This window comes from Lepidothrix coronata, unplaced genomic scaffold (genome assembly GCF_001604755.1).
Source record: "Lepidothrix coronata isolate B3197 unplaced genomic scaffold, Lepidothrix_coronata-1.0 Scaffold202, whole genome shotgun sequence".
Taxonomy (NCBI): Eukaryota; Metazoa; Chordata; class Aves; order Passeriformes; family Pipridae; genus Lepidothrix; species Lepidothrix coronata.
In genome coordinates, this window is record NW_016690382.1 from 1,130,251 (window position 1) to 1,156,296 (window position 26,046).

General features: G+C 36.1%; 1 protein-coding gene across 1 annotated transcript in view; it reads left to right on the forward strand.

The window, feature by feature from the left end:
• The window catches only part of ERC2 (ELKS/RAB6-interacting/CAST family member 2), a 436,730-nt gene that overhangs the window by 309,835 nt on the left and 100,849 nt on the right, over positions 1-26,046 (forward strand). The window contains 1 exon segment of the mRNA XM_017832458.1: positions 12,208-12,273. Coding sequence (XP_017687947.1) covers positions 12,208-12,234 — 27 coding nt within the window. The 3' untranslated portion in view covers positions 12,235-12,273.

Here is a 26,046-nt window from a genome sequence, read left to right on the forward strand (position 1 = left end):
CATTTTTTAATCATGGGGTTTATTTTTTCTTTCCTTTCTGTGTTGTATTTAGCATTCTGTATGGCATTCATTTGTGCAGCTACTTGAGTGCCATGTGCTGTAGAAACCTGCATTTCCCATTCAGTATTGCACACAAAATCTAGATATGTGGGTTTTGATGGCTATAAACCAACATGTGGTTTAAAAGAACAGAATAAACTGAAAAGAATAATAACCTTGCAGATCATCTGAGGAGATTTTTAATTTTGTAAGGTGACCAGGAAGTTGTGCATATTGTAACATAAATACCAGTTAATTTAGTGAATGCTAGGGAGGAGTTTTGAAAGTTTTCTCACAACTTCTGGAGAGGTATAGTTGAACATACAGTGTTAATCTTGAAACTTTTCTAATTTCTATAGATAATACTGAGTTTTCTAATTTGCATGCTACATTTGTATAGAGAAATAGCTTCATGTTGTTATATATGTCTGTAAAAGTATGTACATGTGCGCTGGAGGACGTGTTTGTAACAAAGAACAAGGTATTTCTGTACTCCTTTTTAAGAGAATGGTGTACCTCCAGTTTCTCAGAAGAAATATATACACACATCCTGCTTGAAATAAGCCTACTTTTTATGAGGAGCTGTCGTATTCAGGTATTGACATTACTTTTAAAGATCGTGTTTTTGTTATAATTGTTACTTGATTTCATATCCTGCCATGGGCAGCATGTGGCAGCATGGCTCCAGAGTAGTAAAGGAGTAGGTTCTCTGACTTCTCTTGAAGGAACCAGTTGAACACCTTTTTTTCAGATGTAATGGATGTGTTTAGGTCTTCTGGCTGCTGCTAGGGAGCAAAATCAAGTTTCCAGTCCTTTCTTGCCCTCTTGCTCTTATTCCCTCTTTTTGCTCTTCTGTTTAGGGAGAGGCATAGATTGGTGACCTTTTTTGCCCTTGTATGTCCTTGTTTTACCTAATCTCTGGTGAAGCTGTAAGAAAACTTCTCGAACAGTAGGAAGATTCTAACTCTCCTCTGCCCATACACATGGTCATGTTACAGTGAGTCATGATGTGATCCCTGGTTATGTTGGTGTATCTGATTTTATTATGTGAATAAATATATGGAGATTGAGTGCTGCCATACTATTGGCATTGCAGTAGTAACCATTTTTAGTAGTCTTTAAAAAACTCAGAAGAAAAGATAATTTTGCAGCTTTGCACAAAAACCAATTTATTCTCTTCAGTTTTAGCTTGAGAGTTGGCAATCTTTCTTAAATTCCACCTGGAAACATTTTGGCAGTCAGTGTGTATCCTGAAGTGTGGGTGTAATACTCCTAGCATGAAAATGAGCTTAATAAGCATTCTATACTAGCTTCAGTTTCCAAGGAGTTGTAATATGCAGCACCTTGTAGAGAGCATTACAGTAATCTAATCTGGATCGTTGTATCCAAGATCTATTTGGAACAAAAAAAACCCCATGGCTAAATAAATTTGAACTTCCAGATTTAGAAGCTGTCCTGTCCTGTAGCTTAGACTTCATCATAAAACCTACTGTCCAGCTCCATGTTTCTTGTGTTTCTCACCTCTACATACTTACTGTTTTTCCTCAAAACCTTTTTGTCTTGGCCTCAGTTTACCCACATCATCATTCGGTTTTCTTCCTTGTATGGAAAATATCTTGAAGGAAGTGCCTGTCTGTGTCACACAAGTGACTGTGTGCTCTTGAAGCAAATTGCTGTAACTGTTGGAAGTTGTTAGGAATCAACACATTTGTATTCCCTGCCACAGCTGCCTTCCTGCCCTGCAGCCCTTCTGTCAGCTTTGTCCTTTTAATATCAGAACAGGACTGCACATTACTAACCAACTGGGAATTCTGCCTTGCTAACCACCAGTCTGGTCAAACTGAGACATCTCCTTCCCTTTGTGTTCTAATCTCAGGAGCCTCTCTGCCTCTTCCTGTTTGTTTCCTCTTCTGAGTTTCAGGCTCTAGTCCCCCATATTCACTTACTAATAATTTCTGTAAGCATTTGACATTCCTGCTCAAAATCCTTGCAGTCCTTAACTTACTGGCACATATGACAGATCTCTAGCTCGAGGATGTTCTCCACATAATGAATAGCATTCCTTTGCCACCACCAGGACTTTCTTCAAATTCAGGAGAACTTTGCCATGTGGTTGAAGGTCTTAAGTACAGTTCCTTCCTTACGACATATTAAAAAACTATAATCGATTATTTCAATTAGAAGCAGTCTCTCTACATGAAAAAGGGACTTAATAAGAAGTGTAGGCAATCTATGACATGTATGTGGCTCGGATATACTTAAGTTGGTCTGATGGCTTTCTTGATAGGAAATGAGACTGTTTGAGAACTTGATTCTGCATCCACACAGTGGAAGACTGAAAGTATTCCAAAGAATTCCAAAGAATTTTTGTACTTTAAGACTTTATTGCCAGACCTGATTATTATAAGAACTATCCAATCTTCTTACTTCCCATTGTACTTAGGGTTTTTAAAGACATAAAATGTACAGTGTTTGTAATCTCCTAAGAGTTTCCTGAATTCCCAAACTGTAGTGGATTCAAAGCTGAATGCTTTACTCTATGGTCATCAAGGCTACAAATATATTTTAATTTTGTTTTATGATGAGAGATTATGTTCTCATAAAAAAGAATCAGATTTTTAGAAAAATGTGAATATCACAGGGTGTGCCATAAGGCTTTAGGAGCAGGCTGTTTTCCAAAAAGTTGGCCCTATTCTTAGAAGCTGTAATTGGGGATGGAATGTCACATGGTGTCTAAGCATGTAAAAAGATGTCCTTTTACATCTTTTAATCCTGTGTGGCTACATAGAGATTTTGTTCCTACTTAAAACATTTTTGATGGCCCTTCTACAAGGTAGTGGTGTTTAGAAGTAGTTTGACACAAACTCAGCAACAAGTTTTCTATTACTTTGAGATCTCAGCAAGGAGGCCTAAAAGGTGGTTCGAGGTCTCTAAAGCAAAAGTCCTCCTTATCAGGACAGTGATGGGACAGGACTTTATCTCCAGTCACAAAGCCAACTGTTACAGAGCTGTCTTAGTATTACATGCATGTCATTTTGAAACAGGCTTTTTGAAAGTATGCTGGTAAACTCATTCATTTGAGAAACGAAATCACATGCAGTGATGCATGAAACTTGACAACAAACTGACTGTTGCCAAGTAGTTTTAGTATGCCACTACAAACTAACTTTTTGAAGACGACCATATGCTCTCAAAAAATGTGTTTATTCTTTTGTAAAGTGGTGACTGGTCTTGGCAACGGGTCTTTGTTCATCAGCTGGAACTGCTAAATGTCCTCGGAGTTGCTGAAAGATGATATGTGAAAAACTCTGAACAGGTCAGATGGTATTTTGTTTGAGGTAGATGACTTTGAAATCAGAATCACAGGACAGTCAAGCAACAATTATTATTTTAGTGTCTGGATCCTGATCTACAAATCACTGTATTGATCCGTATGTAACTGTGGAGAAGGCAGAGCATGCTACTTTGTGTATTTTGGCAGCTCTGGCTGTTAGCATAATGCCTTATATTCTGTGTCCACGCTGGAAAATTGCCAACCTCAAACTCCTGAATAGGCCTCAGGAATATTGAAATTGAGATTTTTCCCTCAAAAAAAGCCAAACAATAAAGAAACAACAAAACAACACAAACCCAAACAGCACAACCTAAAATCCGGACAAACATAAACCGAAACCAATTATTTTAGCTAATGCAAATAACCATGGTTATTTGAAAAGCATACAATTCTTCAAACTCCTTGTGTCTGTGAGTAGAAAGTTCAATCAGAGCAGAAGTTTAGTACCTGGAAAACTGAAATATCTTGTTTGGGAGTTTTCTACATCATTGAAACTTTGTCTTTCAAGAAAGAAGGAAAAAAAAGCAGGGGAAAACCCAAAGCACCAGTGACAGTGTCGTATAGAGTGATATGATATAGCTGTGTAATGCAGTAAATTGGAAATGTTGGCTTCCTCCCTGCCCCAGATTTTGTTTAATATTCCGTGTGTTTCTTTATCCTGTGTGTTTACACATTGTATTTGGGCAGGTGTGAGCTTGCTCTTGTCTGTTCACTAAATGTATGTGAACTTGTTCTGCTGGTGCCTCAAGCTGCAAGGAAATATGCAATTGCATTAGCACAGAGCTGAGCCTGCACTAAGCTCATTGGAGTCACATGGATTTATTTAATTTAGGAATTTGGGCAGGGCAAGGTTTGCTTGTCAGTACATTCAGTATAAACAATCCCAGGCATATGCACTGTAAATAACTAGTATTGTGCTGAATGAATTAGATTTTCGAGAACTCAGGAGTGCAGTGCAAATTAGTCATATAAATGCTTTCACATTTTTAAGTATTTCCTCTGATTTTTCATCTTTGCTGCACGTGTTATTCTTCTGGAACAAAGAACTTGTGATTCACGTCACCCGTTGTACAGACTTGTTGAACTGAATGCAGTGAAATCCTATTTATATCGTGGTCACCTTTAAAATATCAATTTTCCAATTAAATTGTATGCAGTTATCATAGCTATAGTGTTTATTATAAACACGCTACTGAATGGCAAATTGTTCTCTTCTAATGAGGATGTAATTTCTGTCTAAGCGTTTCCTAAAAGTCAGAAAGTGTTATCGTGTCATTATTTCAGTAGGTACAGAGAATGTTTCCTGCCTCTGACATCTGTCTAAGTATTTCTGTCTACTTTACCCTCAAAAGAAAACTGAAATAGTCTTCCACAGAGGCTTGCCCACATTTTGAGGTTAATATGATTGGTTTCAAACCTAAGGATTATTTTAAGTCACATAGTACTTGTGATGGAACAAAAGAAGGAGCCCTGAAATCCAGAAGAATCTGCTCTGAATTTGAATTTATCTTTCAGGCATATTTTAGTTCTGGATTTTGGTATGCTGCCATTTTGCAGTTACAAACATTTATGCTACTCAAAATTGCTCATTGACAGTAAAAGCCAATAGAAATTTGTAATATTTGTTAATTCTTTTGTTATTCCTCCTAATTGTAATTACATTATAGGCAGATTAATTTTCATCTACCTTTTAATTATGCTAAATTTGTAATTTACTAAAATACCAGCTGAACCTGACCTGTTTTAAAAGCAAGAAGTAGAAAATAGGTTTTGTTGTCTATGATGCTCCAGGAGATGGATTTTCTATATTGAAAAGTTATACCTCTCCTTTGCTTATAGAAATGAATTTATTTTATGTTTTGAGGTTTAATGAATGTGATATAAATGTATACACACTGAGCAGTGTGTATATTTATATATATCTATATTTATATGTTAGATTTGCAGTCTTTTCCACATATGGAAGAATTTTTCGAGATCATGTTTAGCTACAGAAACCTCTCCCCCTCACTTCCCCTGAATGTGTGTGTTATAATATACAATACATATAGAGGTTTACATTTATCTTATATTTCTTAGTAGAAAAATTATCTGCCACCATCATAGTCTAAAATAGGTCTTTAGACCAGCTAAAAGAGCCAAAAATGCATTTCTGGGAGACAGTAACTTGATAACAAAAGTTGCATATCTGGCACTGGTTACTTAAGTGAGATAACATGTCACAGGCTTTCACTACAAAGGGGACCATAAATTTTTGCATTGCAAATCTGATTTCACGGACCACTTCTTGTAAGAAGCATTGAGTTTCCGCTTCATCTAGTGATAAAACTTTAGAATGCATGAGTATCTGGTGAAACATCTTACTCCTGTTAATGCTGGTCTGGGTGTTGTAAAGTAGATGGTCAGAAACAACCTTCTGCTTACCCCCATCTCCAGTATTTCTGATTGATTTTAACCTTACTATATACAAATAGAACAAATGGTGAGATGGGCTTTATGGTCATTTTCATAGCTGGGTGATACGTGGTTACTTGTGACCCTTTCTGTTATGGATAGCTATGAAAATAGACCTCTGACATAGATACATATTGCTGGAGCAATTTTTAAGATTTATTCAACTTTTTGAATATACAAATGAAACATAAAGACCTTCTAAAGCTCTATGCACTAAAGACTTAAATGAATCCACTGTTAATCTTTCTGCTTTCTGGTTATAGGCTCAGTTCTTCAAATCGTTCATGCACAAAACTCTTCTGTAGTCAGTTGTTCTGCGTTTGGAGAATTTGGAAGATTAGTCCTCAGCTGTGTTTGCTCCTAGAAAATGAGTAGCAGATAAAAATCTCTCTAAGCTCCGAGATATTCTGATTTTAGACTAAGTCCTTGATTTGAATGAAATGTCGTTGCTTAGCAGGTAGATTTCTTTGTAACAATGGGAAAATAATATTTTTAAGTGCAAGTATTTGCTGTAAGTAGGACAGTTTCACAATTCAGTGCCAGAAGTTACATGTTTAATGACCCATTAGTAGCCATAGATAACAAGGAGAGTAATGTAAATCAGTCATCAGAAAGTTAGTTGAAGAGATGAGCAGGTTATCGGTAGATTTATTTAACCCAAGTTAAGACATTAATTCTTAGCATGCAGCACATGAAAGGGAAATGTGATGAGCCTTGTCAGGAAGGGTCTTCTACTGTGGGAAGAGAGCCAGAAAAGCTTAACTCATCAAGTGTTTAATGTTGCCTGTGTTGCAAAAGCTTTTGGCTAAAAGGAGATTAGGACCTTTTTTTAATTTTTTTATTTCTTTTTTTTGAAAGAATGGATTTTAAAAAGATACTTGCATGCCACAAAACTGAGGGGAATTGTGCTGTAACCAAATTTTATACATGTTTTTATGAGCTGACCTCGTAGAAATGCATTTTTTGCAGTCTTTGAGTGCACCTATGTTGGGATTTTAGTTCTGATCAGGAAGGAAGATTTGAATCAAATCCTCCTCATCGTTCCCACTTCCTGCACTATGGTTCATATCCAGAAATGATGTTGGAGTGGGCACTCCAAATTCCTTTTTAATTGAACTTAAATGAAAGATACGTTCCAGGAGGTCCTCCAACACAGAGAAAATGCTAAAAGGAATTCAGTCTTGGAGATAAGGCAAAATTAATGCAGAATACCCCCCAGGATGGGTGTATTGTACAGAGGCCGACCCTCAGTACCAACTGTATCGGCTACAGATCTGTTGCTGTTCCAACACGCTGCTAAATACAACCTCCTGCAACTATTCCATGTTCACCAGTAATCCAGAGTATGCCAAGTGCAGAATGGTTGTGAATAGACTGATCATTCCTGGCATCTGATTCTTAAAATTCTGTAGATTACCTAATCATGTAGACCACGATTAGAGTTATCCTCTCTTTCTAACCCGCTGTGTAATGTAGCCCCTGTTATCTGAAAGCCATGGTATCAAATCTGCTCCTAAAACTGATGAGCCTTTCTAGAATTGATGGCTGAGAAATGCGCCTGCAAAACCTGCATTGAGATACACTCCAATAATAAAACAGAAAATGTCTTTAAACAAGCCTTCTACATCTTTGTGTAGTGTTTTCTGAGCACTATTCTTTAAATTCCTCATTTTGCTACTTTGAAGCCAGTTTTGAGGTTTTAATGTTAGGTTTTGTGGTGATTGGACCAGAACAGTAAATGATATTTAGTGATAGTATTTAGCAGACACTTATTTTTAAGATGGTAAGCAAATATGAGAAGTAGCAGCACAGAAAACAAAAAAAAAAAAGGACTAGGAAAGGATGAAATAAAATAAATGAATTTATAATCTATTAATAGCCTATGTACAAAGGCTTTGATAGTATTTGAGATTATACCACTGTGCTTTATATGTCCAAATTAGATACTTGGATGTCAGTCCTAAAAATTCAGAGCATTCAGTATTTTAACCACTTTAAATTGATAATACTTTTATAATAATTAAGTGTGAATACTAATTTATCAATTCAAATGCTGTCTCTTTTTTCCTTTTTTGCCTGTCAGGAATTGAGATTTTGCTTTGCAGTTTTTGTCATTGAATTGCTATTCTTGACCCTATAAACGAATGAAAGATCCAAGTTTAAAAGGCAGTTAATGTACACAAACATTAATCAAAAATTGCTTGATTACAGTTTATTGTTTGAAAGAACTGTAGATTAATGATTCTGTAGGATACACACTGATATGAAAAACTAAGCATACTTCTGGAAGGCTCTGATCCAATATTAATACATGATAGGGCATAACTGCAGCTTTTATTTTGCTTCACAGTGTCACAAGAATGGAAAAATAAGTAATGAACTTCATTTTCTCAGAGCTTCAGTGAAGAATGCTGTGTTCCCATCATTATCTATTTGCATTGAGGCACCAAACCTTAGCTTCTTGATGAATTTTTATTCGTGAGCCCAGTTAAAGATACAATCCTGATTCTTATGTGCTTTTTATCCGGTGCTTTTGGGTAGCTGTTCCTGTCCATACAGAAATATCTGTACCACTAAGTTAGGATTTACACCAGTAAATACCCACTCCTCAAAGTGCAATGGTCAGCAGAATGACAGGGATAGTTGAGGCTCATCTCACAGCTTTACCCCAGAGCTCTGAAAGAGGTAGTGAGGGCTTGGAAACAGCCCGTCTGCATAGCAGGAATAGTAAGTGGTCAGTGAGTTCTTTTACTGTCCCTTAGAGAACTTGCATCTGTACCTTCTGGCTTGTGTTAAATTAAGAAGTGACAGCACATATCATGAAATTACAGTTCTTTGGTTTAATCCTATTGTTTTACTGAAAAAGAGGGTTGACATTCTCCAATATCTGTAGGAATTTTACTTTTCTCCTGAATTATCATCAAGCACCAAGTATATTTAGGTCAGTGCATCAATATATGACACAATTAACCAAACATACTAGATAGTAAAACATATAATTATTAAACATTGGGCTTTTTTTGATGGGGGTGCTAAGTGAGTGAGCTCTGCTTAGGTTAGTGTAAGTCTGTTCATCAAGTAACTTGTGTCAGGAATTGAAAATGAGATAGGAACAGATTTTCTGGGGTAGGTGCAAATCAAGTCAAAATACTACATAGATACAGGTTTTTAAAACAAGACAGTATGCTGAGACTGGGTTTGGGGTTGTTCTTAGTATCAAAAATTTAAAATCCAGTGGTGGTTTTGTTTGTTGGTTTTTATTTTTTATTCAATTGTATGCTAAAAAAACATCACCGTGTTCAATTTTGTGAACTTGCTGATCAAAAATTGGAAAATATGTAATAAATTTTTGCATAAGGAATAAGATCATGGCACACACATTCTCATTGCAATAGATGTGAGGAAAAATTACGGAAGAGGATTTTTATTAATTGTAGCTGTTGAAGTTGAAGTGGACCATGATCATAATCTGGACCTGACCACACAGTAATTCCTTCATTAAATCTATCCTTTTAAAATTTATTTTGGGTACAAGTAGCCATGTCTTTTAGGAATTGTTTAAGTCTTCATACAAAATCTTCAAGTCACCCAGAACTGATGTGTTACTGAAAAATATGTACCATATTTGCAGTGTAACTGTATCCTCTGATTCCAGAGAAAAGAGCTGTCATCTTTTCTATGTATTAGTTAATAATGAGCAGACAACCTTTTAATGTTTTATGTGTGATCAGTTACGTTGAGTCTCTTTTGTTTCTCACTGCCAAGTTTATTTTTCAGTAATTTTCTAGCTGTTTCCTGATGTGGTTACAGTCTTTCAGATATTCACAAGAGTGTGACATGAGCACCAGATGTGTAATTCAGTTTATGGTCTTATGCTACTGTGTAGAGATACAGCAAACTGCGTGATTTTTGTTTCTCTGCCTGTATTTTTCCTGGTGAATTGAAGATTGTATCACATGTCACTTCTACCATGATCTGTAAAGCCCTATTTGAGATCCTTGATTTCAGATTCCCCTGTCTTCTAAACTTGCCCTGTATGTTTTCCAATGATGATACCGTATTCATGCTTTCAGGCATGTTTATGTGGCTGATAACCTTTATTCAGCTCATCCTAAATATGTTCAGTTTTCCAAGCAGTCTTGGTCAGGCTTTTCTTTCAGATCATGGAAATATGGAACAAGTTTGGGATGAGAAAGATATCTGCAGGTCCCCTTCCTTCCCCAGCAAACATTCATTCTCTATAGAGCTAATTTTTCTGACACTGTGTCATGTGGCACATAATGAAATGTCTTACAGAAATCTCAGCATATTATTTCAAAGCACTTACCTTATCGAAAAGAGTCTCTATGTAATTGGAACAGATAGAAAATTCTTTTGACAGGACCAGGACTCAATAAACCAATGTTGATTGACATTAACTGAGCTCCAGCTTTTAATTTATTGCTTATTGTATATCGGGATCAGTGTCAAACTATATAGTCTTTAATTTTCCATAAAACTCTGTACAAATATTTGACAATATTTGATTTTTCAGCTCTTCTAGAATTCTGCCAAAAAGAGATCACACAAATAATTGAAGTGAAAATGAATGTCTGCCTGTTAGAGGAATTACAATGCCCTAGCAGCAAACCAGCTGTGTGTAGTTAGGAGGAGTCATTTGGAAACATACCGAGTTGCCCATTTTGTTGATTTGTGCTGTTTTTAAGGATGTCACCAAAGATTAACCTAATGCATTCTGTTAGTGAAATAGGATCAAACTACTCAGTGGAAAAGAAATCCTTCAGTCTTTCTTCAACCTTTACTCTGGCAAAACTCTTGTCAACTTGAAAGTCAGTTCAATTAGCATTACTAGGCCTGAGCAAGAGTGGCTCCTGTAGAATTCAGAGGGAATGACTTGTGTTTTCAGTGAGGCAAACCCAGCCCACTGGAAGTTTTACAGAACCTGTCCCTTTGTTTCAAAAAATAAATAAGAATATTCAGGCCTCGCTGTGTCTTCGCTTTGTGTGGTGTATTTGTGCAGACCTTATAACTGAGATGTGTTCCAAGTTAATTGTAAAAAATTTACCCACATTTCTTCTGTGTTAAATGATAGCTAAGTTTATAGTGGACTGTCAGATTTCTTTACTTAATTCAGCAACATGCAAGACATCTATCTTAACATCTGGTTTTTAATAACAGTTGACATCTGGGAGCTCTTTTTTATTCCAAGAATGGACTAGGAACAGTAGTGATACTGGCAGTGTATATTTTCAGGCTAAAATTTCTGTCCATTCCAATCATAATTAATTACCATTCATTTTATTTAGTTTTTAGATTTAATTAAGTGCCAGCAATATGTTACACCAGCTAACTTTCAAGGCTCCAAAACTATAGAATGTATTTTTTTTTCATGTTTCTAAAATATTAATGGGTGAATCTAGAATTATATGATTTTATTTGGTTTCGAAATGCTGAGTTCAATGAAAAAACACTGTGTTGTGCACCTCTATGTCCTAGAAGCTGAGTATCACATCATTTGGCACAGTAGAGCTGTATATAGAGAGCTCTGCACATACACATCTCTGTGTGTATAGATAAAGAATGATGGTACAATTGTAATCTTCAGTAAATGTATCCTGGGAAGAACATTTCACTCTTCTGATTTAGTTCATGCTTTTTATTTTGTTTTTATTAACTTCAAGTTTATAAAAAATGTGAAGAAAGACCTTCTGCTTTCAGCTTATCTGCCATAAAACAACCACTTTTAAAAACAATTTCATGAAATTTTTGTGTTTGCAATTAATTTTATTCATTATTAAAACTCTAAATAAATGAGTAATGTTAATGGTTCAAAAATGGAAAAAAGAAAAACTATCTAATAGTATTCAACAATGTGCACTGTTTAACATTTGTTTAAAAGATAGAGTTAATTGATAGCGTGATGTAAAAGTGTGCCTCGCTAATGACAGAATTTTGTTGTTCAGGAGTTTTGTATCTTTTAACCAAACAGAATTTAAGACAGTTTGATTATACTAATTACTTTGCTTACTTACAAGGTTTGATCTTTGCTGTCAATGTTGTTTAGAATTGCGTGCAAATAAAAAATAGATAATCTTTTAATATTTAATCTTATAATCTACTTCCTACACACTGTTTTAACTAGGATGGAAAAATATGTACGTCACTGTTGTTGTTTTTTTGGTTGCTATAGATGCGGATTCTTGTATATGTAACACAAGCTTGTTCACTTGTTTTCACTGGCTTATGTTTAAAAAAAAAAGAAGTCACGTTTTTAACAGCCAAGAAAATTGTATTTTGTGTGCACCAAAGTAACTAACCTTTCCTTCTTTCATTCCAATGCCAACACCTTCTCTGTGCATCTCCTAACATCTGGCACGCAGGATGATGAGGAGGGTATATGGGCATAGCCGTTCCTATAAACCAAAGTTCCAGTTTTGTTTTGAGGGGTGAGAAACTCTCTTTTCTATCTTTTTTTCAATTTTTATGTTTTATTTTAAACTGTGTGGAGCTGTGTGTTTTTTGACAAGTGTGTTTGTGAACCCACACGTGTGTTTGTGAAGATGTTTTCTCATATGCAATGAAAAATGAGAAGCTGTGTCTAATGGTTTGGTGGTCTAGTGGTTTCGTTTTTTCATAACTTACTGTGGCTAAAGGTGTAAGTAGGTACAAAGCTTTAAAAGAAGTCTATTTGTATCTGTTTGTATCTGTCTAAACAATTTTCTTTTTTCAGTAGGTAGGTAAGAATTTCTTTAAACTAGTATTAATCTGCTATATCATCTCAACAATCCCTCTAAGAACACTGTAATATTATTGCAGAACGTGTGTGATACTTAAGAAAGTTTGCCACAGATTAAGCATGGAATCTCACTGGAATAGAATTTATAATATGCATGGAAAAATGAGACTACCTCTTAAGCTGAAATATTTTAATGAAATTCTAAAATAAGCAGCAGATTCTTAGCAAGGATGGTATAATCTCTCTATGCAATTCATATTCTGTGCCTGAAACAGTATGATGGAATAACAACCATGCAATAGTTTGGTTGTGATAGTTAAGACTACAAAGTGCAGCTCCTTTTGTTTGTCTCTCAGTTATGAGTAAATACTGTATTGTCATCGTGAGTCACTTATTGATGGATGCATATCCAGTTCTTTGGTGCTTGGCTTTGAAGCTGGAGGTAATTTGCAGCTCATGATCACCGTGTTCTCAACATTGCTGAGACCATCAGGCTTGGTGGTTTTCTTCTAGAAAATGTTACTCACTGCTTCTCATAGGAGCAGTTTTATTTGCTGCAATGGGCCTGTTCAAAGGAGCAAAATCTACTCTTATGAGTAAAGATTATTGTATTATTAAAGCTTCCATACTTTATATTGCTTTGACCCCTGTCACCCCAAGTCAAAGACTTGTATGATTTGCTTCCAGCTGTATTATAAGCCATGTTGTAAGTCCATTGTTCTATTTGATATGAATAAAATCTTCAAAATATTTTTTGTTCTTATATGTTTAGTTTTCAGAATAGTTGTGAAATGCAAAATTAGTGCAATCCATAATGAATAATTTGAATTTCCTTTTTAAAAAAATGTAAAAATTTAAAATTCCATTACAGAGAACTTTAAGATTCAGTAATTTTAAAATAAAATAATGGACACTATGATACCATTAACATTTAAAAGAAAGCAACCTTGGTTTATCAGAGTATAATTATAAATCTTTCTGGATTTTATGCTTTCTGATTCAGTCCTAAATGGCGTGCTGGTACCGGTTGTATGTGTAGGTAACCTCTGTGTTAATGGACACACATGTTGCATGTGGTAACAGTAGGAAAGGATGTGTCTCATATTCTAAATTTTTTCTGGTTTCTTTCTTCTTTCCTGAAAATAAGCAGCCTGAGAAAGAATTTGGAGCTGTTCTTTTACACACAAAATGTAAAAATTTAAGAACAGTCATTCCTCTTTCATGCTTTTGTGCAAATGCCAACATAGTTTATCTTCTATTGTCACATATCAGACTTTTGACAAATAACTTGTTTGCTGTTTCTTTTCAGGGGGAGGATCTCGGCAAAGGTAGTTTAACAAATAGCTGGTAGCAGGCACAGCCAGTCCTGCAGACTGAACTCATAAGTAGACCTGTCCTCGTGGGTAGAATAGCCATGACTCTGGTGGAACTGCTATCCTAAGGTGGAAGTTCATGTCACAGACCTCCTTCCCTATGGGAAAAAAAATAATTTAGGTCCCAGACCTATAGACCTTTCTGAAAACACATGGGAATACTAAATTTCCTCATATTCACTGTTAAGAGCTGTAAGTATATCTTAAAAAGATATACTTAGAAAAAATAATGGATAGATGTCTCTATTGTGCACAGGCTTGAGAGCAAACAGATTGATTTGGCTGTGTGAGCACAGGAATTGGCATTCTCCACTCTCTTTAAAAAGTTGTAAGTTAAAAATCATGGAAGTCCCTTTAAACTTGACTGCTTTAGTGTTCAAATGCTGCACAGGAGTGACATGAAATGATGGTGGAGATGTAGAGTGGCAGGGCAAGGATGTGTTGTGAGTTTATAGAGAGCTAGTTACTCATTAAGAATCAGACAAGGTGTTCAGGAAAATCTCACTGGCCAGCCAGTTTAGTAGCAAATGTAGCTGCATGGCTTGAGTGTTGTTAGAAACAGGATCTCTTTTGCTCTCCTCACACTTACAGCGGGGAAAAAAAGAAAGAAAATCGGAGGCGATGATAAGTTTTAAGAATAAAGCCTATACAGCACTCTGTCATGGGTAACTGAAGCCATGTGACCTTCAGCAAATATGTTTTGTGACACAGCTGGGAGTGCAGGTAGAACACAAGTGCTTGTTTTCCCTTTCCAGTTCCTAGCACTGAAGCACAGCAGACACTGGAAAACCAGTTGGGACTTTGCCACAAGCTGTCTGTGTGTGCCTGTAAGAGAAATCAACACAAAACCTGTTTGGACAGTATTTGTTTGTACAGTACTGTAGACTTTGTTCTTTGTCAGGTGTGTGAAGTAAATTGGATGTTTGAAAAGATGCTTAGGAGTGTTTGGGCAAATTTATTGTCTGTTATATCCTTAGAACAGGGTTACCTTCACACCTGAAACAAAGAACGACTGAAGCTTGTGCCTGGCAGCAAATGATGTCTGAAAATGGAATCATGAGGCTAGTCTGCTAAATTTGGATTTAGGAGCAGAACATAAAGTCAGTAATTTTAAAATTTTGCCTTGTAAGACACTCTGGAGCCATCAGTGTCATTCTGTAAACTCCTTCAAAGCAGAAATTTCTACAGCATGGGCAAAAGAATATTGCTCAGGCAAATATTCACTGTTCGCTTCTAAGTATTGGATGTGTTTTATGTGCTTCAGGGAGGAGGAGGCTGTTTTAAAACAAATGTGGTGCCTGGCTTTGTCTTTGCTGAGATGTGGAAACAGTTCTCTTTCAAGATGACCTTACTAATAGCAGTATAAAGCACACAAAATTTGGCCATGTTGCTATATAAGGATATGTTAAAAGACATTAACTATTAGCTATTGTTCTGCTTTTTGTTTTCATTGTTTCAAGTCTTGATTTTTGTACATAATTTGTATTTTTTTTTGTGTTTGGATGTTCTGTTTAGCCTGTGTTGGAAAAAACATGCTAACTTTGAAATGAGCCTCAGTAGCATGGAAAAATAAGGAGCATGACTGTTTGCAGTGTTCATTTTAATTTTCTCATAGAGTGTATGAATACTAGCTCTATGCTTAATTAGCTAAATGGGTGTTGCTGCATTGACTGGAGCCCCAGGGCATTTTGGATTTGTGAATTTTTAGGCATGATTGTTTTACTGCAACTTAGTTTTTACTAAACAAAAGGAGGAACCTCCCAAGGAATGTTTGTTTTGCAAACCATGGGCAGATTTGTGACTAGTCTTCATTCCTGTTAAAATACTTTTATTCATAAGAGAAGACATTTATAGATTTTATTTTGATTGTGAAATTTTATATTGGTTAAAAAGTTACTTTTCTCTTCTTGTTAAAGATGTCATTACTACTGCTAGTATCTTGAGGTATTAATTGCCCACTACAGAAGACAGAGAGTTCATTAAAAGTAGGATTTTGTTTAGCTGTGTGTGTTTGGTTATTTTTTATTGATTACACACTGGAAATATGTGAATCACTTGACAAGTATAAAACTCTTTCTGTGTTTCCTATGAAATGGATGATCAATAAAGATCATCAGCATTGTTCCTTTGAAAAAGAAAAAAAAGAGTCTTTGTTGCAACACTGCTGTGGCCAAATTACATGAGAGTCATGGGCAGAAGTTGAAATTCTGAACCCACTGAAGTCAGTGAAAGCCCTGTTATTTATTTCAGTCCTGTTCAGTTTTCACTGAGAGCAGTTTCTTTCTTCTGATTGTTCATATTCATAGTAGAAAAACATCTGTTCATATAGACCTATGTATTCTCAAAACTATTTGTATGAACTAGATGTCTTTTAGTTTACCCTGACAGGCATCTCATGTCAGGGTATACATCTCATGTCATACCTGGTATATATGAGACACCAAACCATGCTCGTGTCTGGCTGTAGAACTGCATTGGATAAATTCAGCAGTTTTTTTGTCTGTCACTTGTATTTTAGGTGTGAGAGTCAGGCCATTCTGCCTGAACTTAGGCCTCAGATTCTTCACTGCAGCTGCAGGAGGTGTTAAAAAAAAATTGGAAAATGTAGCTGATGAACTGAACTTCAAAGCTTTTGATGTAGTCAGTCTGAAGACAACAATCACAGGGCCTAAAATCATCAGTCATGCTCTTTTATAATCTTCCATAGTAAAAATAAATAACATACCAGAGCAATTTTTAACACCCTAGAAAGTTAGAAAAGGCAGAATGTGTTTTCACAGCTAATCTTAGTTTCAAAATTATATAGTTGCTTTGAGTATTTAATCACTGATTTAACAGCTAAGCTGAAGTCTTGAAAAAATAGTGAAAATCTGCTCTAAAGATATGAATTCAGTGATGAATTGCATTGTGTTGGATTGCACTTCTACAAATATTTGTGGGAATATGTGAAATTGCTATTATTGTATTTGACTTGAAAACAGTTTCAAAGAGTTGCCTGCACAGCATTCTGCTTGGAAGGTTTGGATTTGCTTGGAAGCAGAAGTGCCACGTGACCTAATCAAAGGTTATATGACCTGAACTTTTGAATGTAAGATTTTACAATTGAATACTAAAACATGAAAACACCAATTCTGAATAAATGAAATTTATATAAATTGCTTTGGAAAGCTTATGAAAACATACAAGAGGAAATGTTCATTAGAGTACAGAAAATATGTACCTAATTAAAATTTTCTAGTATCTAGTATCTATTTTTAATATTCTCTTAGTTACAATGCTATAATGCCACTTCCAAAAAAAAAAAAAAAAAAAAAATTAAGAAAACCTCCCTGTGCTGACCTACTTAACATCAATGAAATAGCAGTTGTCATTGCATTTGTCACTTGATTTCCTCAAGGGAAAGCTCTGATAGGTGATGACTGTCATAGGTATCCAGTCCTACCAGCCACAAAGCCTGAAGCCACTTTGGAGTCACATCCCTGTCTCTTTTGCTTTATGCTGTTCTGGCAGTGGTTTCTCTTGCTGCTTTTCAGATCACACACGTGCAATAGTGGAAGCAGTTCATCTGGGTGTGGTGATTAGAGCTCAGACTGAGCTGAGTGAGGTGCAAAGAAACAAAAAGCAAAAGTATTTGGCTGTTTCAGCAGGTGTATAGTGCTTGTATAGTCATTTCCTTTTCTGCCAAAGAAAAGGTATTGGACAGGATGTGATTGTCTTGAGTGGTAGCCTTGAATCAGTGGCCGAATCAAGATAATTTATAAATAATTCTATAACAGTAAAATACAGAAATCTAAGAAAAATATTTATTCATGTGATTTAATTAAGTCCAGTATCCAGCATCTTGGGAATGTTGTTTTGACATTATTAAGCTATTTGTATACTTGTGCTCTGGTAGCAAATATTAATGTAACGGATTAGAAATATTTAAGAAATGCCTGTTGATGTTTCTCATTTTGTTATTCTGTCCCACTCTAATTAATCATTTGTTTTGGCATCAATACTCATTTGCTCAAAAAATCTGTTGTGCTAATTGCTCAAGAGACCACCAGAAAAGAGCAGCTTCAGCTGTTGTGATGGAGTATCCCCTCATATCACAAATGGCAGAGCCTTGCTGCTTCATTTTGCTTCAGTTTTGATCTTTGCTTTATAGACATTTAGCTGGTGAAAATGTTTACAGGTCTGTGTTCCAGAAGAGCAGTGGTGATTTCACTGGCTCCCTCCTGGAGCCTTTCTGAACATCTGGCTGGCCAGATCATCTGCTCTTCTTCAGCCTGGCTCTGAGTTCTACCGACGTGAGCCAAGCTATAGTTAAACAGTTTATGTCCTGGCTTTATTTTAAAACGGATGTTTTTGACTAAAATGAGCAAGCTACTCACTTGAGCAGCGTTACTGGAAGATTGGAAGAGGTAATGGTCTTGTAAGAGAGGGGGATAAGCAGCTGGAATCCTTCAACAGCATACCTGAATGTAGATGAGGGCATCTGTCCACAGCCTTGGGCAGAGCTCAGCAAACAGCTGTGCCAGCTGATGATGTTATTGCCACTCACCATTATCTACTTACTACTATTTTTCTGCTGGAGATTGTTACCCTCCCAGATCTATCAACAGAGGAAATCAATCCCTTATCGGCTCCGAGCAAACTGAGCCAGGTTAGCATAACTAGTGCTGAGTACCCATTCATCAGGCCAGCTTGTTTATCGTTGGGTCCTGTGGGTAAGAGAGCACATGGATTAGTGGTAACATCCAGCTGATGGCTGGTGAAGAGCAGCTAGTGGCACTAACATCTTCAAGAGGAAAAGGTTAGTCTGAAAGAGAATTATATCCATAAGTTAAAAACAAAAAGACCCTTGCTGAACTGGCTTTATCTTCAAAGGTTCTAGCACCAATTTAGGTAATCAGGTTATTAAAATAATTTAAATTCGTTCCGTGCAGTTTTCTTGTTTAACTAATCAGAATCAGAACCTCTTTGTTCATTTTGCAGATAGACATATTTCTACCAGATGCAAGCATGGAGATCGGTAATAAATGATATTTTCCATGGGTCTGTAATTTTGGATAGTGAATCTGTGTTAAATTTTAGGAAAATCAGTTCTTCTGACTGTTTTTTTGGTTGGGATCTTTTGATAGATCTTCCAACAAGCTTTTTCTGAGCCAATGATATTTATAAGATGATTAATTTTATCACACGTGGTTCTAGGACCTTGAAATGCATTGGGTGATAAATCAAACAAAGCTGAAAGCTTACAAATGGCTGGTGTTCCCTGGCGTGGCTGAGGCCCAAATCTGTGTATGTTGGAGTCATCAGAGCAGCACAGCACAGTCATGTTTGTGTCATGTTTTCCATCTACTGACCTGGAGCATGTGAGCTTATCATGAGGGTTCATTTTAGTTCTAAGAATATGGATAGGGTCGAATGTAAACACTGAGGTAAGTTTTTAATGGCTTAGGAATTCTATTAGACAGGATGATTTTGATTATGGCACTTAGAAGCTTTAGGTCTGACTTAGGTTGGTTCTGTAGCCCCATAGGAATTTATACCTGAGTAAGTAATAACAGATCCTAACATTCTGGTTGAATTGTGTTCAAGCCTTTTGCATGGAAAGTGCTCTAAGATTGCCTTTACATTTTTTAAAGTAATTGAGTATCATGTCCTACCTGCATTAATTGTAGGGCGAAAAAATGATAAAGGTGAACAGCTTTACTCCTTTTGCAAAATGTTTTTGGGTTTTGGTTTGTTTTTTTTTAATAGCTCCTGGTCCAATGTTGTGCTTGCCTTCCATGTCAAAATACCCTTTCTTTTCCTCTTGAAAGCAGCATAGCTTCTAAGAATGTGTTTTAAGACAAGCTGAGTGAGAAAACCCTGCCTCAGTTACAGAAAAAAGATACTCTACAGAGAAAAAACATGAGCTCTCTATTTGACTGCTGTTAGCACCAGGACAAAATGAATACTGTCAACTGCACTTTTACCAATGTACTCTGTTTTTCCTTGAGGATTGATAGGTTTAAATGTACTGATTCTCTCCTTGAGTCTGTCTGTCAAACTTTGATCTGATGTTGAAGTGTTCAAAAGCTGCATGAGTTGCAGGGTTTCAGCAAACTTGATCTTACAGGTTTAACCTAAATATTGTTTCCATTTTGAAGTCTGTCATATGGGTGTACCACAAAGAGTGTTTGGTTTTAGCCCTGATGTCTTGGGTGGTGGTATGCAGCAAGTAACAGAATACTTGGAATAAAGAAAAATCCTGAAATGAATCCCTCCAGCTATGGGCCGGTTGAGAGTGAGAGAGACAGGATGTAAAGTAAAACCAGTATGTCTCCCTTTGATCAAAGGATAGATTCCCAACCACCACCCAGCAGGTGATTAACACAGAAGTACATTTTCCCCTCAATGGGTGGATGGGACAAAGCTGAGTATCTGCTTAGCACCCATAAAGCAAACTTCAGTTAATAGACTGATGTTAGAAATATTTCAAATGCTGTCTTTGTGCATCCAGATTCATGGTGCTACATGATCTGATACACACAAGGGCTACTAAACTGTCTTAGAATATGAATGTCTCTAAAGGAAGAATTGCTAAGCACCTTATGAAACTGCATTTTAAATATCGAGGGAAAAAAGGCTTTTCCACATGTCGATGGTTACATATTTGTCCCTTGTGTATGCTTTCTGTTTTTGGAGAAATTCATTAATAGACAGCTGTACTGTGAATTTGGAGTATGGTGAGTCCTGCAGGGTGTGGTGGTACATGGTTTTACACATAAAAGCTGCTCAGAGACAGACTGGACCAGCTGGAAGTTCTGTAAGCCACAGACTGTGTTTGCCTCAAAAGTAATGACAGGGGCTGTTTCAATTCTTTTTCTAGAACTATAACACTGGGTTTAGAAATCTTTATTTTCTCGTGGTTTCATTATATTTTATTTATCACATGTCAAATACGTTTGTTGAAGAGGAAGAACAGAGAACACGAAATTTCCAGTCCTGAAGAATTTCCAGTGTAGTAAGACACTGATGTCAGTAAAATCTGTCTTTGTCCCATTGACGTTTTTGAGGACAAAATTTCACACCAGAACTTTTGGGGAGAATGTCAGCTATGCTGGTCTCTTTTTCATGATTTTGACTCACTTTCCAGTACAAATCGTAATACAACAACCAAAATCTAAATCTGAGACACCTCTGCTGTATTTCACGACTAGTAAGATAGAAAAATCTCATCAATGAATGACTTTATAATAAGTAGCCTCACTTGAGTTGCCTGATGAAACATAATCTTAAGAAAAATTTTATTAAGAATTAATTGTAGCACAAATGCTTTTTTATGTGAAAGGTAATCAAACCATCTTTCTCAATAAGCAGGATCTACCACATATCCTCATTCCAAACAATGTATTTCACAAAATGGAAAGCAGTAAGCTAATTACTAAGCAAACTAATTTTTTTTTCATGATTTTATTATGTGAGATCAAATGTAGATATACATATGACACAGATGATTTTTTCTAGGATCCTGCAAACAATAATTAAAGTATTTATCCCATTACCCAAGAACACTACATTCTTTTAATATCATGACTGAATTTTTGAAACACAAACATGCATTGCCAGATTCTAAAAACAACATGGAATAAATAAATCTTAATCAAGAGAGACGCAAACGTTCCAGAAATAAAGTGCGGATGTGGTATTCTGGAAAATAAAGCTCCCAAATCTATAAAAGCTGTCTTGGGTATTGCCTTTGTTGCAAGACTGCACTGTGGTTGCTCCAAATTGTGTGCTTTGCTATTGGTATTATAATGTAATTTTAGCAAGCTTCTGTATAAGAAAAATATTGTTTATCAGCCAATCACTTTTCCTTAGATCAAAAAGCAGTAGCTGGAATATAAAACCTCCAAGTCTGCAGGAGAGGTGTTTGACAAATGAATGTAATTTAATAAGATGGAATAACATTGATTTAAAATGTTATTTATATACTGTTTTTCTATATATTTTTCCCACAAATGGTGGGTAGAGAGTGCAGAGTTTGCAAGAACCATAATATACTGTTGTCAAAAGTTCCAAAGATTAATGATCGGGTATTTCCAACAGTGTTGTTTTTAAATGATTACAGATAAAGGCTTTGTAGCAAGGAAAAAACAGGTGCTGGGATGCAGAACGATTCATTCTGTGTATTTGGAGGCTTTTTCAGTAGTAGAAAAACTGCTTTCTTCTCCAGTGCCTAGTTTTATATTGCTTTATGATTTTAGCTAATGACTCCATCTTTTGTGGCGTTCTGCTCTAGTCATGTCGTGATGCAGCTCAACAAAGCACCGCCGAGTCTCCTGATGTGCAGCGCTGGCTGCCAATCACTCGGTGCCGGAGCAGAACGGCCCTGTCCCGAATGTCCTGGGGGTGAATTCTTGTTTGCATTTCCTTTACAGAAAGCCTGCGGTTGTTATTGCACCTGCTGGTGTTCGGTGTCACTGACCTCTCACCTAATGCGCGATCAGGTGCTCTTTTTTAACAGGCAATCTGGCATTCAGCCCACTTAAATTAGGTTCATTTGTCATGTACTCCTACCTGCCAGCCAGCAAACTGGGGAAAAAGAGGTCAAAGTAGGGATTTTTCAAATGTAAATGTTTCCTGCAAGTTGCTGTTGGAACTTAGACCTGTCATTCAAAAGGCGTGTTGCTGCCTGCCTGCTTGCTTAGCAAACTAATTGTCTTTTACAAGTACTTGCCTTTCTCAGGGTCTTTGCAAGTTTTGTCTGGGGTTGTTGCATGCGTATTCTTATTGCCAAGTACTGTTGCAAGCGATAAATAAATCACTTGGCTATATTTAAAGCATATTTTGCCCAGATGCTGCTTTGAAATACTGGATTAAAATAGAAAAAAAAATAGTTTTAAACCACTTACAGGAAGTGGGATCATGCAAAAGGCTGGTTTTGTTTCTGAGTGTCTTGTTATGAGTGCTTTTTTATCTGGGATGTATTCAAACGTATATTACAATGTGATATTTAATCTACATTTTAAATTTTTTAAATTTCATCCCCCTTTATTTTGCTTTGGTTTTGCTTTTTTTTTTTGTTTGGTTTGGTTTTGTTTGGTTTTGTTTTGGATTTTTTTTGCTAATTTAGTCACATGGGTCACTGTATGAGTAATATAGTAAGATATAGATTCTGGTAGTAGATGATGTTACTTCTTTTAAAATTTAATTAACATCCTGGAGAATTGTGTGGATTCTGTCAAATTACTTAATGTTTCAATGCCCCTGACAACACTACAGCTTGTATAAGGGAGTGATCCTTGAACAAAGTTATTGCTGCAAGACACAGCTATCCCCAGTAACTGAAATAGAGCAAGATGTGCTGGCGGGAAATTTGCTTTCTGCCTTGTAGAATAGAAATTTGTTTTCAGTTTTGTCATTCTTATAAAGGAACTGAAAATTCATCAAATAACTGTATACAGTTCCATTTGGGTCAAAATTTAGCAATGCTGGCTAAATAATGTGCTGTCTTTTTCTTCTGCTTTTTCATTCCCGCTCTCAGTAATGGGGAGGAAAGATTTGGATTGGTGAGATGGGAGTGAGAAGGAAGAGATTGGTTATGAAGCTGGGAATTGGCTTTCGGGGGCTGCAGATTGAGAATAAGAGACTTCTTCAAACCTGTGATCGTTGTATGTGGTTCAGAGACAGGTAGAGCTGCTGTCCTGTGTGTGTTTTCAGGCAGGAGGAAGTAGGAAGCAGCTGAAGAACCTGGCTGGTTTTAGCACCAGGGTGGAGTGCAGTTTGTTTTGGCAGGATTGAACTTCAACTTTCAACTGCAGTGAAAAGGTGAAAGGCAAAACGGGTTATTTGAGTTATGTCCAATGGAAGTGGTAGGTATGTGGTGTGCTCAGAGTTAGCTTTAGTGATAGAATTAGGATATGGGGAAACAACAAAGGACTGAGAAATATAAAAATAGTTGTAATTGCTTTACACTCTTCAGGTTATTCTTTGGTTGATCTTCTCTATCATTCTTTTTAGGTTCCCTTTGTTTCTATTTTGTCTTATTTCCCTTTTCTCATATCTTTACACCTTAATCTTTGGATATTCTCACCTGAAAACACAATTTATTTACTATGTTTTTGCTGTAGTTCATAATCTGAATTCCTACCCCAGATCCAACAAATTTTCTCCCAGTTAAAATCATGGCTATTGGAATCCTCAGATATCTCGTTAATAATTAGAGGAAATATATCTACAATAGATAATCTACCTTTTGCTTCTGTTTACTTGCTTTCATAGTCTGACTTTTCTAATAGTATGGTTCAATCAATTTGCTAAGATTCCCCAAATAATCAAACTACCTCAAACTGTAATTCACTTCTGCAGGCACATAAAATGAGCAGCACACAGCTGAAACCTCAAAGCAAGAAAGTAGAGGTAAGTGATATCTAGAAGACAAAGGAAGAGTAAATTTTCTTTCTACCTTTGTTTTGCCTGTGTAGTCCCAAAGCATCTTTTGTTTTGATGATGTTTATTTTAGGCTGTGAATGTGAAAGCTCCTTAAGAAAATGGCCTCCAGAATAGAAAACAGTTGTTTTATTTATTGCTAAAGATAATAATTAACATATATAAATGTTTGCTACTCTAGATGAGTCACTACACCATAGTTTTAATACAAAATAAACTGCCTGGGATTTAGTAGGGATGGAGATGTAGCATGCATATCATCTTGCCAGCCCACAGAAGAACCTTCTGATAGAGTCTTCCCAGTGAGTCAGGCAATTTATATTAGTTACACTGCTGCAATAAAGCATATCCAAAAACTATTTAAGGAGTATGAAATAGTCACAGTTGACACAGTGAGATAAATTTGATCTTCAGTCATATACAGAACAGAGTATAGAAAAAAAGTAGCTGGAGAACAGATCAAATCTTAAGGAAAAAAAAAACCAAAATAAATTATTAAATCAGTAGTATTGTTTGTTTCAGATGCTTTTATTTGCTTTTTTGATCGAGCAATATCACATGAGCAGCGAGAAAATTTTTCTTCTTTCTTTGTGTCATTTTGTCTGTTCTTGCAGAAGCCCTACTGCCTGGCGAAAGACTAAAAAATTATTCTTTTCTTCTCCAAAGCTAGTTGAAACTACACTAGAAAAAACATTTTATTTGATTTTTCTTCTTGTCAGATATCTAAATTAAACAAGACAGTTAAGCAGGCTGCATTTAGGTTTTGAATCTGGCTTTTTTTAAGAATTGTCCATTAATGGATGGAGAATTCGGACATATCTAATGGATTTAGAAATATGTATGTACAATGCAGTTAGATATAGAATATAAAATATAATAAAATATATAATGATGTCAGAGATTCCTTGAACTGCTATTCTGAAATAAAGAACAAGTATTGGGTTCATATTACATATAATATTACATATAGAATCATATATATTGTATTACATTTCAATTTTGAATTGGGGAAACCACTTTTTGTTTTACTCTACTGGAGTTAGTATTTCTTGAATCTCTCTGATTAAGGAGACAGTCAAAATAATTGAAGTAGAAAATCATGCAGGGCCAGTCACTTTTAAAGAAACTTTCACTTTTATTGCTTAATGAGTTTTTAAATTAAATCCCCACCACGCCCAACTTTTCAGGGTTAATACTCTGTCTTCCATTTTCCAGTTGGTCTGAGGTCAAATAAAGAGTTTGAAAAGTCCTCCCAGAATTTCACAAACTCTAAATAATTTTCAGGAGCTAAAGAGAAGTCAGGAAAGGTGTAGAAATTTAGATGAAAGATAAAGTCAGTTCCTTGTTCCCTCAGTGTGGATGGATCGTCATCAACACTGTGCTTTACATTTAGAAGAGCCAGGGGTTTGCCTGCCATTCTTTTCTGCTGGTGTTTCCACTCTGCAAAGACAGTTAAGGGCTGGTAGCTGGCAGACTTTCAAGTCCACTCCAAATGTAGCTTGTTCCTAGTAATCCATCTTCTCCGTCCAAACAGATGCATCATAATTTCTGTTTGTCTGTTTTCCAGTAGAATACGAAGGATTTTAAAGCTTCTAAAGCTTTTAAAGAGAGTCTGTTAGTATGGAGTGCACTGTGTAAATTTACTCCTATGAAATCAGGAGTGACTCAAGATTTTGGGTGTGTGG